This window comes from Nomascus leucogenys, chromosome 16 (genome assembly GCF_006542625.1).
Source record: "Nomascus leucogenys isolate Asia chromosome 16, Asia_NLE_v1, whole genome shotgun sequence".
In the NCBI taxonomy this organism is placed as follows: Eukaryota; Metazoa; Chordata; class Mammalia; order Primates; family Hylobatidae; genus Nomascus; species Nomascus leucogenys.
This window is the reverse complement of record NC_044396.1, coordinates 13061595-13075966: the sequence shown is the minus strand read 5'-3', so window position 1 is coordinate 13075966 and position 14372 is coordinate 13061595. Positions and strand designations below refer to the sequence as shown.

The 14372-nt window shown below is 39.2% G+C and overlaps 1 protein-coding gene across 7 annotated transcripts in view; it reads left to right on the top strand.

The window, feature by feature from the left end:
- Window positions 1-14372, top strand: part of NDUFAF6 (NADH:ubiquinone oxidoreductase complex assembly factor 6) — a 184336-nt gene that overhangs the window by 145626 nt on the left and 24338 nt on the right. For all 7 annotated transcript variants that reach the window (XM_030795485.1, XM_030795491.1, XM_030795489.1 and 4 more), the window contains 5 exons: window positions 3293-3349; window positions 7261-7363; window positions 8731-8864; window positions 10208-10309; window positions 14301-14357. In XM_030795485.1, the coding sequence (XP_030651345.1) occupies window positions 3293-3349; window positions 7261-7363; window positions 8731-8864; window positions 10208-10309; window positions 14301-14357 (453 nt within the window). The remainder of the gene's footprint in view (window positions 1-3292; window positions 3350-7260; window positions 7364-8730; window positions 8865-10207; window positions 10310-14300; window positions 14358-14372) is intronic.

The window sequence follows — 14372 nt, the reverse complement described above, 5'->3', positions numbered from 1 at the left end:
ACTGATAATTTTTTTGTGACAAATTTCATTTGATTGTAAGTTATATACATCATAATCCTAACGTAAAAAATTTAGTGAATATTTTCTTTCTTTCTTTTTTTTTTTTTGAGATAGGATCTCACTCTGTCGCCGAGACTGAAGTACAGTGGCACAGTCTTGGCTCACTGCAGCTTTGATCTCCCAGGCCTGGGTAGCTGGGGCTACAGGTACATGATACCACACCTGGCTGATGTTTTTTGAATTTTTAGTACAGATGAGGTCTCACTTTGTTGCCCAGGCTGGTTTTGAACTCTTGAGCTCAAGTGATCCACTCACCTTGGCCTCCCAAAGTGCTGAGATTACAGGCGTGAGCGAATTGTTTGATTCAGTCTTTACCATGCCTGGCCTCAGTAAATATTTTCTTTTTTTCTTTTTTGAGATGGAGCTTTGCTGTGTCACCAGACTAGAGTGCAGTGGTGTGATTTCAGCTCACTGCAACGTCTGCTTCCTGGGTTCAAGCAGTTCTCCTGCCTCAGCCTCCGGAGTAGCTGGGACTACAGGTGTGTGTCACAATGCCCAGCTAATTTTTGTATTTTTAGTAGAGACGGGGTTGTTGGCCAGGATGGTCTCCATCTCTTGACCTCATGATCCGCCTGCCTCGGCCTCCCAAAGTGCTGGGATTACAGGTGTAAGCTACCACACCTGGCCTATTTTTTGTGTTTTTTTTTTTTTTTTTTTTTTTGAGACAGGGTGTTGCTCTGTTGCTCAGACTTCAGTGGAGTGTCGTGATCTCAGCTCACTGCAACTTTCACCTGCTGGGCTCAAGCCATTCTCCTACCTCAGCCTCCCAAGTAGCTGGGACTACAGGCACCCGCCACTATGCCTGGCTAATTTTTTTTTTTTTGTAGAAATAGGTTTCATGGCCAGGCATGGTGGCTCACACCTGTAATGCCAGCACTTTGGGAGGCCGAGGCGGGTGGATCACGAGGTCAAGAGATTGAGACCATCCAAGCCAACATGGTGAAACCCCGTCTCTACTAAAAATACAAAAATTAGCTGGGCATGGTGGCGTGCGCCTGTAGTCCCAGCTACTCGAGAGGCTGAGGCAGGAGAATCGCTTGAACCGGGGAGGTGGAGGTTGCAGTGAGCCAAGATTGAGCCATTGCACTCCAGCCTGGCGACAAAGCGAGACTCCGTCTCAAAAAAAAAAAAGGGGGGGTGTTTCACTGTGTTGCCCAGGCTGGTCTCAAACTCCTGAGCTCAAGCTATTCTCCCATCTTGTCTTCCCAAAGTGCTGGTATTAACAGGTATTAGCCACCGCCCCCGGCCTAATATTTTCTAAGAATAGTGATACATATAATCAGGACAGTTTTTTTTTATTTCTATTTTTTTTCCTCGAGATAGGATCTCGCTGTGTCGCCCAGGCTGGAGTGCAGTGTGGTGATCATAGCTCACTGCCACCTTGAATTCCTAGGCTTTATCCTCCTGCTTCAGCCTCCTGAGTAGCTGGAACTACAAGCACGTACCAGCATGCTCAGCTAATTTTTGAATGTTTTGTAGAGATGAGGTTGCTATGTTGCCCAGGCTGGTCTTGAACTCCTGAACTCAAGTGATCCTCCTACCTTGGCCTCCCAAAGTGCTGGGATTATAGGCATGAGTCACTGTGCCCAGCCAGAACAGTTACTGGCTTTAGTAAATTTAACTTTGATAGAACAGTTTTATCTAATTTTCCATTCATATTCCAATTTTGTCAGATGACCTAATAATGTCTACAGTATCATTTTTCCCTTCCAGTATAGGATCTGATCTTGGGTCATGTACTTAATTGTCATGTCTCTGTAGTTTGTTTTAATCTGGAACATTTCCGTAGCTTTTTTTAGCCCTTTATGACATTTATATTTTTGAAGAGTATCCTCCCACCTCATCTTTTTAAAACACTAATTTTGGATTTGTCTGATGTTTTGTCATGATTAGATTGAAGTTATGGATTCTTAGCTGGCAGCCATACTTCATAGGTGGTATGTCCTTCTCAGAGTATCACATGTACAGGCACACTTCGTCCACCTGTCCTTTATGGCACTGTTAATTTTTATTACTTAGTCACAATTTTGCCTGGTTTTCCCACTGTATAATTCTGCTTGCAGTAATCAACAGTTTTTGAGGAGACACTTTAAGACTGCAAATATCCTGCTCCTCATCAAAATTTCTCCCTAAACTTAGTAGCTATTAATGGTTCTTGTCTGATTCAGTCTTTACTCATATAGTTGCAAAATGATAACTTCTCAACTTCAGCACTTGGTCCACATTTACCAGTTGGCACTTAGTATTCTGCTATAAGAATGAGCTCTTATTTTCCTATATTTATTTGTTTATTAATTATTCGTGTAGACTTATGATTTCTTGTTTTTTACAGTTTATAATTCACTCATGTACAGATTTCGGTGTTCAGGTTGTCCCAGCTTTGGACAGTGGAAACTCCTTCACAGTGGCTGCTATGTCCTTGTGACACACTTCCATCATTTTTTGGAGGACTTTCTTATTTTCTGACACAATAAGATATTCTAGGATCCTCTTGAATCTCTCCCCTGCCTCACCTTTGGAATCACCCATTTCTTGAGGGCCCTGTTTCCTTTAAGGAGAATGGTAGTAGAGACAAGTGTCTGGGCACTAGGTGAGCTCTTTCCTACTGGAGTGTCTTTACTTGCTAAGGTAACAATTTACCATGTGGATTATTTTTGTTGGAGTTTTAGTTACTCTATTTTTCGAGGAGTGGTTATTTTTGCTAAATAGAATCTTTATCCTGTGGAAAAAGATTTGTGTGTAATGAGTAAGTATAGAAGTCAGGGTGGCTAGGCACAGTGGCTCATGCCTATAATCTCAGCACTTTGGGAGGTTGAGGCGGGAGGATAATTTGAACCCAGAAGTTCAAGACCAGCAACATAGGGAGACCCTGTCTCTACAATTTAAAAAAATGAAAAAGTCAGGGTATATCACTTAATAGAGAAGTTCAGTACTTAATGCTTAATTCTGGTTTTGTTTTTGTTTGAAAGTGGAATTGTTAAATTATTAGTATAGGAAAAAAAGACAAGTTAGTAGAAAAGTATTAGAAATATAATCTCGTAAATGTTTTGAAATATTTTCTAGGGACATTTTCTTTTTCCCTGATACTTCTTTAACATAGCTATCTATCTGGTGATGAGTTATTACAAATGTTCCCTTGCTTAATTTTGTATTTGGTTTGTTTATTTTCTTCAGATCTACAGAAGTCATTTCTAGTACTTTCTAAAAACTTCCAATACTCTTTGTTTTTTAGGCTGTTAAAAGACATAATCTGACGAAAAGATGGCTTATGAAAATCATCGATGAAAGAGTAAGTCGAAATTGTTTAAGTCTTAAGTTTTTTCTTCCTGTTTAATTCTTAAGCTAATTCTTCAAGAAGGAATTTTTTTGACTGTATATTAATATTTTGGAGGAAGGAAACTTTTAGAGAATTATGCCATTTTATTCATACTTTACCCTTGCATGCTACCCCCCATACCCTCACATTGAGACAGACAAGCACCCAGGCAGAGGCATGTGTATGCACAACCACACTCCACTATTTTGGTTTTTTCAAAAGGAAATTTTTCATACTTACATAAAAGTAGAGAGAATACTCTACATGTGTAGAGTATCTGGTGACATGTTAAAGAAAATCCCAGACATCTTATCATTTGATTTGTAAATGCATATGTATCTTATAAAGACAAAGACAAAAAACATAGCCATAATATGATTATCATACCTTAAAAATTACTAATTATTCCTTAATATCATCAAATACCTGACTAGTCATACACATACCTTTAAATATACCCGAGTACTTGGATCTCTTTCTAAGTAGTAGAGGGCATAAAGAAAGTCTGACAGTTCCAGTGAATGGAATCCTGTACTAAATTCTTAGAACTGAGTTCTAGGTCCAGCTAAGTCAGTGAATTGCTGTGTGACCTGGCCTAACATGTGTGACCTTTCTGATGCATTGTTAGGTCAGTGTTCCCCTTGGCCTGATATTAATTACATGCTGTTGTCATGGAAATATGCAAGTTTACTTAGTTTATTTAGATACAGTTTGCTAACTATAGGCTGTAGCAATAATAAGAAGAAGCCAAAAAGATATATTAGCTAAGAAGACCTATTTTCAGGTGTCATCTTTTCTGTTTTACAAGGTAAAGAAAATTAGAGAACTCAAGACAGAGATACCATTTTAGTTTAATGAAAAATAACACTTGGGTTTTGAAGGGGGGGATATTTAAAAGTAAAGAACTGTGAACAAACATTGATCTATAGATTCAGTGCAATCCTTGTCAAAATTCCAGCTTTCTTTTTTGCAGAAATTGACAAACCAATCCTAAAATTCATATGGAAATGCAAGGGACCCAGAATAGCCAGAATAATCTTAACAAAGAAGAACAAAGTTAGAGGGCTCACATTTCCTAATTTCAGAACTTAACTACAAAGCTACAGTAATCAAATTGTGTGTTACTGATAAAGGGTAGACATATAGATCAATGGAATAGAAATGAGAGTCCAGATATAAACCTATATATTTATAGTCAATTGAGTGACAAGGGTGTCAAGACACTTCACTGGGGAAAGAACAGTCTTTGCAACAAATGGTGCTGGGACAATTGGATACCTCTTGCAAAAGAATAAGTTTCGACCCCTCCCTCACACCATATACAAAAATGAACTCAAACTAAATTAAAGACCTAGATGTAAGAGCTAAAACTGTGAAACTCTTAGGGGAAAGCATAGGTGTAAACCTTAGTGACTTAGGTTAGGCAGTGGTTTTTTTTTTTTTTTTTTTTTTTTTTTTTTTTTTTGAGATGGAGTCTTGCTCTGTTGCCAGGCTGGAGTGCAGTGACACGATCTTGGCTCACTGCAATCTCTGCCTCCTGGGTTCAAGCAATTCCCCTGCCTCAGCCTCCTAAGTAGCTGAGACTACAGGTGTGCGCCACCACACTCGGCTAATTTTTTTTTTTTTTGTATTTTAGTAGAGATGGGGTTTCACCATGTCGGCCAGGATGGTCTTGATCTCCTGACCTCGTGATCCACCTGCCTCAGCCTCCCGAAATGCTGGGATTATAGGCTTGAGCCACTGCGCCCGGCTAGGCAGTGGTTTTTTAGATGTGATACCAAAGGCACAAGCAAGAAAAGAAAAAATAGATAAATTGGACTAAAAGAAAAAAATTATTTGCCAGTTATATATCTGATAAGGGACAATTATCTAAAATATGCAAGAAACTCTTACAACTCAACAATAAAAAAAACCCTAATTTAAAAATGGGGAAAGGATTTGAGTAGACATTTCTCCAGATAAGGTGTACAAATGACCAATAAGCATCTGAAAAGATGTTCAGCATCTTTTCATTAGAGAAATGCAAATCAAAACAAAGAAACATCACTTCACAGCTGTTGGGATGGCTGTGATAAAAAAGAAAAAAGATGCATGATAACAAGTATTGATGAGAACAGGGAGATGTTAAAGCCTTTTGTACATTGCTGGTGGGAATGTGAAAGGGTGCAGCTGCTTTGGAAAAATAGTTTGGCAACTTTTTCTTCAAAGAGTTAAACATAGGAGCTACCATAGACCCAGAAATTCTACCCCTAGGTTTATACCCAAGAGAAGTGAAAACATACGTCCACCCAGAACTTGTATATGAATGTTTGTAGCAACATTATTCATGAAAGCCCAAAAGTAGAAAGAACTCATAGTCTGTTAATGAGTTGTTAAACAAAATGTTGTATATCCATACAATGGAATATTATTCATAATTTATTTACCTAAAAAGAATAAAGTACCAATAGATGAAGAAAACATTATGTTAACTGAAAGAAGCCAGATACAAAAAGCTACATATTATACGATTCCATTTTTATGAAATGCCCAGAATAGACAAATCCATGAAGACAAAAAGTAGATTAGTGGTTTGCCAGGGCTGAGGAGAGGGGGAAATGGGAAGTGTCTGCTTAATGGATGCAAGTTTTCTTTTGGGGATCATTAAAATATTCTGGAATTAGATAGTAGTGATAGCTGCACAACTTTGTGTATATACTAAAAACCACTGAATTGTATTACTTGAAGGGATAAATTTTATGGTATGTTAATTATGTCTCAAAAAAAACCATAAAGGATGCATTTTTTTTTTTCTGGAATCATTGCTGGTGTCATTTTCCTTTTTTTTGAGACAGAGTCTCACTCTTGTCGCCCAGGCTGGAGTGCAATGGCACCACCTTGGCTCACTGCAACCTCCACCTCCCGGGTTCAAGTGATTCTCCTGCCTCAGCTTCCCGAGTAGCTGGGATTACAGGCGCCTGCCACAATGCCCAGCTGACTTCTTTTGTGTTTTTGGTAGACACAGGGTTTTACCATGTTGGCTAGGCTGGTCTTGAACTCCTGACCTCAGGTGATCTGCCCATCTCAGCCTCCCAAAGTGCTGGGATCACAAGCATGAGCCACTGCACCCACCCTCTTTTTTTTTTTTTTTAAACCCTGCATGTGGCATTTGATGCTTGTGTTAGTTTCTTCTGATTTTAAAGAGGGTGAGATAGGGGATAATATTTTTCCCTAATAATAGTCTTTGTAAAAGTGGCTAAGTGTTCTTGCTATTAGATTCTCATTTTTCTGTTTCTTGCATATAGTGTATTTAGGGAATCAACCCTGTTATTTTATTGAGCATGGTTTCTTTTTAGGGGATGGGGTGGGCACTGGTTTCTGTTTTCTTTTTCTAGGTACCTTTTCCTCATTGAGCATGTAGATTCAAGAGTCAAATATGTGGGTTCCCGTCCCCACCATTTATTTATTAACTATGTGTCCTTGGACATGTTAATGTGTCCATGCCTCAGTTTCTTCATTTGTAAAATGGGAAAAGTATTAATTCCTTATCTCTTGGTGGGGGTGTTGTTTGGGTTAAGAAGATAATGTTTAAAGTGCCTACGTAAGAGCTCGGTAAAGTCAGTTTATTTTGATAACTTGGGCTTCAGATGAAATTAAAAAAACAATGCCATGTCCATGGTGATTTGTACATAGAGGTTATTCCTTATGTCTTATTTTGAGGTGGTGATTTGAAAGTATTGAATGTATAGAACTTTAATATTGTAATGTTTTATCTTATTATGTACTAAATAACATATACTAAATATTTTTATTCGTTCTTCAGTTCTTTGGGGCAAAAAACAGCGCCTTTTCTTTATAAAATATTGACAGTTCAACAGACTTTATTTGCATTTTATTTGATGTAGGAAAAAAATCTAGATGACAAAGCATATCATAATATCAAGGAACTGGAAAATTACGCTGAAAACACACAGAGCTCTCTTCTTTACTTAACACTGGAAATATTAGGTAAGTTGTTTTTCTGTTTCATACTTCTTTTTTCCAATAAAATACCTTTGAGATTTCACTTTCTCATAATTTGGCAATCTAACCAGTTTAGCACTAAAGCCTTCCTTTGTACTATCTGTAAAGGAACAGTTTTTTTTGTTGTTGTTATTGTTAGCAAGAAGAGGAATTTATATCTCTTTGTAATGCAGAGTAATCCAAGACTCAGGCTGTCATACAGCTACTACTTTACCTCATGGGAATGTTGAAATTAATAATCTGGTAATTGCAAGTGGATTTACTTTTTTACTATAGCATCTCCTACAATTTGGAAGGCCTATAGCCTGACTCTTCCTTTCCTGTTAACAATACTTATCCATGGAAAAAGAAAAGTAGAAGTAAAACGCTTTTATTTTATTTTATTTTATTTTTTATTTTATTTTATTTTATTTTTATTTTTATTTAATTTAATTTAATTTTAAGATGGAGTCTCGCTTTGTCCCCAGGCTGGAGTGCAGTGGCTCGATCTTGGCTCACTGCAACCTCTGCCTCCCGGATTCAAATGATTCTCCTGCCTCAGCCTCCTGAGTAGCTGGGACTACAGGGACGTGCCACCACGCCCAGCTAAATTTTGTACTTTTTGTAGAGATGAGGCCAGAATGGTCTCGATCTCTTGACCTCATGATCTGCCCGCCTCGGCCTCCCAAAGTTCTGGGATTACAGGTGTGAGCCACCGTGCCTGGCCTAAAACTACATTTATAAAAGTTTTTGAGATTTTTCTTTCTCTGCTTTTTTAAAAACAAAATTTTGATGGTAGGATTTCTTCTCTGACTTTGTTGCCAGTTAGTGAGTTCTTATTGAAATAAGGAAATTATTTGGGCCAAGGACAATACCATCTCATTTTAAGAAGGTAATATATATCTTTATACATCCCTAAAAGAATAATACAAGTCCCCATTGCATCTCCCAGGCCTGTTCTGGCCTGCAGCTCTGGTGACATGTTTGCCATCACAATGAAAGGAGGGAGCAAAGAGTAGAATGTTTGTTAAGCATGTTCTTAAAATGAGATCATATGGAAATTGCACAGAGGAGAAGAAGTGGAAGACTTGTAAAGGTTTTCCATGATAGCTGATTAAAATTCTAAATGTGTTCTTAGTGTGCTATAGTCTGAGAAAAACTCTTATTTAAAAGTTGAGATTGAGATTTAGATATCTGCTAGTGGTAAATGGTCAACTTGTTTTTGTGCCCAGTTTTTCACTCATAAATCCTGTTTTTCAGATGTAAAACATAGGATAAATGTCTGCTTTTACATGTTTAGGTTATTTCTCTATGCTATTTCTATTGATTTATTATGCACTTAGAGCAGCCCTGTGTAATTTCTGAAATCATAGGTATAAAGGATCTTCATGCAGATCATGCTGCAAGTCATATTGGAAAAGCACAAGGCATTGTCACTTGCTTGAGAGCAACACCGTATCATGGGAGCAGAAGAAAGGTGTTTCTTCCCATGGATATTTGTATGCTGGTAAGGCTGTAATTTGTACCTTTGAATAATTTACCTCAGGAATATGGGGAAGGAAGTTATCTTTTGCTTTTTTGCTTAGTCTATTCAAGTAATAGCTTTGAAAGGAATGCTATTGCTTACTAAAAATGATCTTCCTCTTTTTATCCCAGAGTTATCAAGTCAGAATTATGTCCACCAGGCATTTTAGGTCTCTGGAGGAGCAATGAGTAGGAAGGTCTAGAGAACCTCATTTGGTATAGCTTCATGTTTGATGCCTTGCTCCCTTCCAAGCAACTGCAGTAATTATTCCTAGTGTTCACCTTAGCCTGTTCTTTATTTTATTTTATTGGAGTAAGCCATTTTAAATATCTGTTTATGAGGACTTTCTTTTCTTTTCTTTTCTTTTTTCTTTTGTTTTTTTCTTTTCTTTTCTGAGACAAAGTCTTGCTCTGTCGCCCAGGCTGGAGTGCAGTGGCGTGATTTCTGCTCACTGCAACCTCCACCTCCTGGGTTAAAGCGATTCTTCTGCCTCAGCCTCCCAAGTAGCTGGGACTACAGGCGCCCGCCACCACGCCCGGCTAATTTTTTGTATTTTTAGTAGAGACGGGGTTTCACCATGTTAGCCAGGATAGTCTTGATCTCCTGACCTCATGATTTGCCTGCCTTGGCCTCCCAAAGTGCTGGGATTATAGGCATGAGCCACTGCGCCTGGCGAGAACTTTGTTTTCTATATGAGATTCATTATTAACTGTTCTTTCAAACTTTTTGTATGTTTCTTTTCTTGCTTGTGTATTTTCGTTCTACCTACAACTTGTTAATTAACATCTTGTTGTGGCCAGGCACGGTGACTCACATTGTAATTGCAGCACTTTGGGAGGGTCGCTTGAGTCCAGGAGGTTGAGACCAGCGTGGGCAATATAGGGAAACCCCATCTCTACAAAAAATACAAAAATTAGCTGGGTATGTTGGTGCACACCTATAGTCCCAGCTACTCAGGAGGCTAAGGTGGGAGGATCCCTTGAGCCTGGGAGGTTGAGGCTATAATGAGCCATGATTGTACCACTGCACTCCAGCCTGGGTGACAGAGTAAGACCCTGTCTCAAAAACAAAAAATCTTGTTGCATGTTCCAGGTGTCACCCCCTCATTTTTGTTTTTTTTTTCTCTCTCTCCACACATGCACACACACGCACGTGCATACATACATTTTTAAAGACAAAATAGGCGTTAAACTGTACATACTGTTCTGTCACGTGTTTTCTTGTGCTAAGTTAGTTTTAATTGTTAGTTTAATTTTCTTTCCTAGGTGAACTGTTGGAAGGAAGTGCTTTTAGATTCCTAATATAATGTATATTTCCCCACACAGCATGGTGTTTCACAAGAGGACTTTCTACGGAGGAACCAAGATAAAAATGTGAGAGATGTAATATATGACATTGCCAGTCAGGCACACTTGCACCTAAAGCATGTAAGTCGGCTTTTTTTTTTTTTGCCAAATCATTTAGGGAATAATCATTTCTAGATGTGGCTGTTCTTAGAACATGGTTATGATATTCCCAACTGGGCAGTCTTTATTCCATTTTTCATTGATTTCCCAGTAGATTTATCTCAGAGTCTGTTGTAAACTTTTCTCACTTAAAAAAGTCCCTCCTCCCACCTCACAGCATATGAATGCGTTCTTTACTGAGTAAATCAAGCCTGAGCATTCTCATGTGGGCTCCTCTGTGCTCCATCCACTTCTCTCTTGGAAGACAGGGTGTCTTTCTGCATTCCAAGGCCGATGCCTCTCCTCCCCCTCCCAGGGGCTGCACCCTCAGCCACCCCCCAGCTGGTGTTTTCAGTTTGCTTCTCTGATAGGTGGCCTCTTTTATCTTCTGGTTTGTTGCTGCTGCCTTCTGAATTTACAGGCAGCCTGTGGATCCCTCTGTTGGTATTTTTCTCTCCTAGGTGAACTCTTGGAAGAAGTGGTCAGCATTCACTGTTACCTTGGGCCCTTTCCACCTTGGCACTGCTCATCATGCTATGATTTGGCTCCTATCCTGCCCACTCTAATAAACAATCACTAGTTTGGCAATTCTCCTTATTGCCAAATTTAATGGTCACTTACAACTTGTTTTCATGAACTCTTGTTCTTTTTTTGACACCATAGATGTCTTTCTCTCTGTGTCACTTTCTGGTTTTTCTTCCATTGATTCTCTGACTTGGCTTCTGAACTGGTTCCTGATTTCTCCTGCCTGTCACTTTAGTCATTCCCTAAGAGTTAGTTCTTCACCTCTTAACTTTTCCAGGACTTTGTTTGGAATTTGACACTGTTGACTATACACCTCTTTCTTGAAATTGTCTGTCATTCATCTCCATGGTGTTATTCCTTTCTGGTTCTCCTTGAAGTGTGTCTTGACTTCAGTGGCTCTTGAAGACTTGGTGGAAACTTTCTATTTCCTTAGCTCCCATAATGCTAATTTTTCCTAGTACTTCTTGTGAACCTTTTCTTTTTTTTAGCCTTCAGTAGATGCTAAAGAGTTGGACACTTACCTGCATACCACAGGGCTTTTGCACTTGCCGTTTTTCCTGCTTCTTCCCCTGTACCCCACCTCCACTCCAGTTAGTGCTCAAATGTCACCTTATCACAAAAGTCTTCCCTGGCCATCTTACCTAAAATAATATCTTCCTTTTCCATTACCCTCAGTCTCCTTACCTGGCTTAGCGCTTTTCACTACCTGACATTAAAAGTTTGCTTATTGCCTCCCCACTTCATTGGAATGTAAGTTGCTTTGTTTGACTCTGTTGTATATTCTTCAGCATCTAAAGTACCTGGTACATTATGAGCACTCAGTAAATATTTATGAAATATTAAATATATAAGTAATCAGATTGTAAGCTCTTTGAGGGCAAAGACTAACTTCACCTTCTTTTTAATTTCATGAATATCTAACAGTTCTCGGCCCTGACAGTGGTATAGATAAAATACATGGAACTTTAGATGAGAAATTACTTAGGACTAACTAGCAGAGTTTTGGGTAAGATCTGAGCACACTACAGAATCATGAGAGGCAGGAAAGCTTTGTGTGGAACCTGAGCAGTCCCAGTCAATGGACATGTAAGGCACCTAAGAAATACTGATTCCTAGGCCTCACTCCCTGGAGATTGGGGTAGTAAATCTGGGATGGGGCCAGGAATTAAAATTTCCAAATGATTTTAAACAGCCGGGTTTGAACACCACTGGTGTATGGGTTATGTGAAATGCTGGTGTATGGGTTATGTGAAATGTGGTCCTGGAAGATAGGTTTGGAATGGTGGATTATGGAATTGTAGAGGCTTTTGAGAGGCATTAGAGTATTGTGGATGAGAGTGCAAACTCTGGAACCAGAAGCCTGACTTTAAATCCTAATTCTGCCATTTACTAATCATGTAATCTTTTTTTTTTATTTTTTATTTTTTAATTTTTATTTATTTATTTATTTTTGAGACGGAGTCTCGCTCTGTCACCCAGGTTGGAGTGCAGTGGCGCAATCTTGGCTCACTGCAAGCTCCGCCTCCTGGGTTCACGCCGTTCTCCTGCCTCAGCCTCTCCGAGTAGCTGGGACTATAGGCGCCCGCCACCACGCCCGGCTAATTTTTTGTATTTTTAGTAGAGGCGGGGTTTCACCATGGTCTCGATCTCCTGACCTCGTGATCCGCCCGCCTCGGCCTCCCAAAGTGCTGGGATTACAAGCGTGAGCCACCGCGCCCGGCCTAATCATGTAATCTTAACCTCTCTGTGCTTCAGTTTCCTAATCTGTAGTAGAGGATCATTTTAGCACCCAGCTTAAAGGGTTATTTGGATAAATGAGTTAACATATATGAAGAGTTTATAACGTAGTGCAGCATATTGTACATGAAATATGTTAGTTTTCATCATCATCATCAAATAAAGCAGTGATATGAGTGTTGCAGAGTAGGAAACCCTGCTAGCAGTGTTTGACACAAGAGAGTTTAGAGGTTGGGTGATCAGTTAGGAGACTTAGGAGAGGAAGAAAGAGTGTCTGATTTAGAGACAGTAGATGTTTATGTGTATATACATTTATATATATATACACACGTGCCCACACATAATAAGTAGAATCAACTAGGCTTGATAACTAATTGGATTGTGGCAAGATCAGATAGAGGGAAAGTTGAAGGTTGCATGAAGAATTCAAGTGTGGCACTTTGATGGTGCCATTCAAAAGCTACAGTGACAACAGAAACTAAAGGTATGTTTGGTGTGGATCATTAGACTTTGGACTAGCTGCTCGACATAATTGAATTTGAGGATAATTGAATAGAAGGAGATGGGCTATTTAAAAAACGCAGGATTGTGACTTTTAAAGGAAGTCAGGACTAAAGATGATATACTTGGGAGTCATCCACATAAAAGGCTTATAATTAAGGCTCCAAGTTTGGATGGTGTTGCTGAAGGAGAATGTACAGAGGACCAGGGGCAGAACCCCGAGGCCCACCTCTGTTTACAAGGTAAAAGGAGAAAGGGCCATTTATGAGGAAGAAAGAGAAGGAAAGAATATTCAGAGGAATACAACTGAGAGCCAGTGTCTTGAAAATCAAGGGAGGAGAAGATTTAAGAAAGAGGAATATCAGAGTTTTACATGCTACAGAGAGATTGAAGAGAAAAGATAGATGTGGTGATTAGTAAATCATGGATGATCATAGAGTAATTTCAGTAGATGGTTGGGGGTCAAACTGGAGTATAATGGATTAAGAAGTAAGTCAGGAAGTAGAGGGCTCTTCCTGGTGTTAGGGACAATATAAATGAAGACATGGAGACAAGAGTGGGCTTGGCGAACACAGGATGATGGGCAATCAGCCTGAGTGACCAGGTGTTCGTAGCTCATAGTGGTAGGGAGTTAGGTTGGATGGACGAGGTTAGAGTCAAGATGTGGAGGCCTTTGAATTCCAGGATGAATTGTTGAAACTTGACCTATCAGGGAATTAAAGAAGGTAAAAATGAAATGATGATGTAAGGACATTAATTTGTCTGGCTGCATGGAACGAATTAAAGGTCAGGGAACACAGGCAAGAAGATCACCTAGGAGGATCTTATTCATTTAAACAGGAGATAAAGTCAGTCTAACCTAGGGGTGCACAGGACTTGGTAATGCAAGTATTTTTTCATTTTCCCCTTACTACAGAGCTGGGGAGTCAGTTATTATGAGATATTGTAAGGTAGCTGGAAGATGCTAAAGCCAATCTGTAAGATTTTTTTAGTAAAATCTTCAGTAAAAATCTCTAAGAACTTTTACTACAGTAGTTGCTTTTTCCTGAGTCCTTTAGGCCTAGGAAACTAATCTTAATCTGCAGGAGATGAGCTGTTTTCTTGCATTTGAGAGGCCCTATCAGTATTGTTAAACTGCTGGTCTTGCTTTCAGAGGGAGAGTGTTTATTTGCTTAATTTTAAACGAGCTTCCTTTCCTCTTCCTTTTTAGGCTAGGTCCTTTCACAAAAGTGTTCCTGTGAAAGCATTTCCTGCTTTTCTTCAGACGGTAAGTAGATTAACA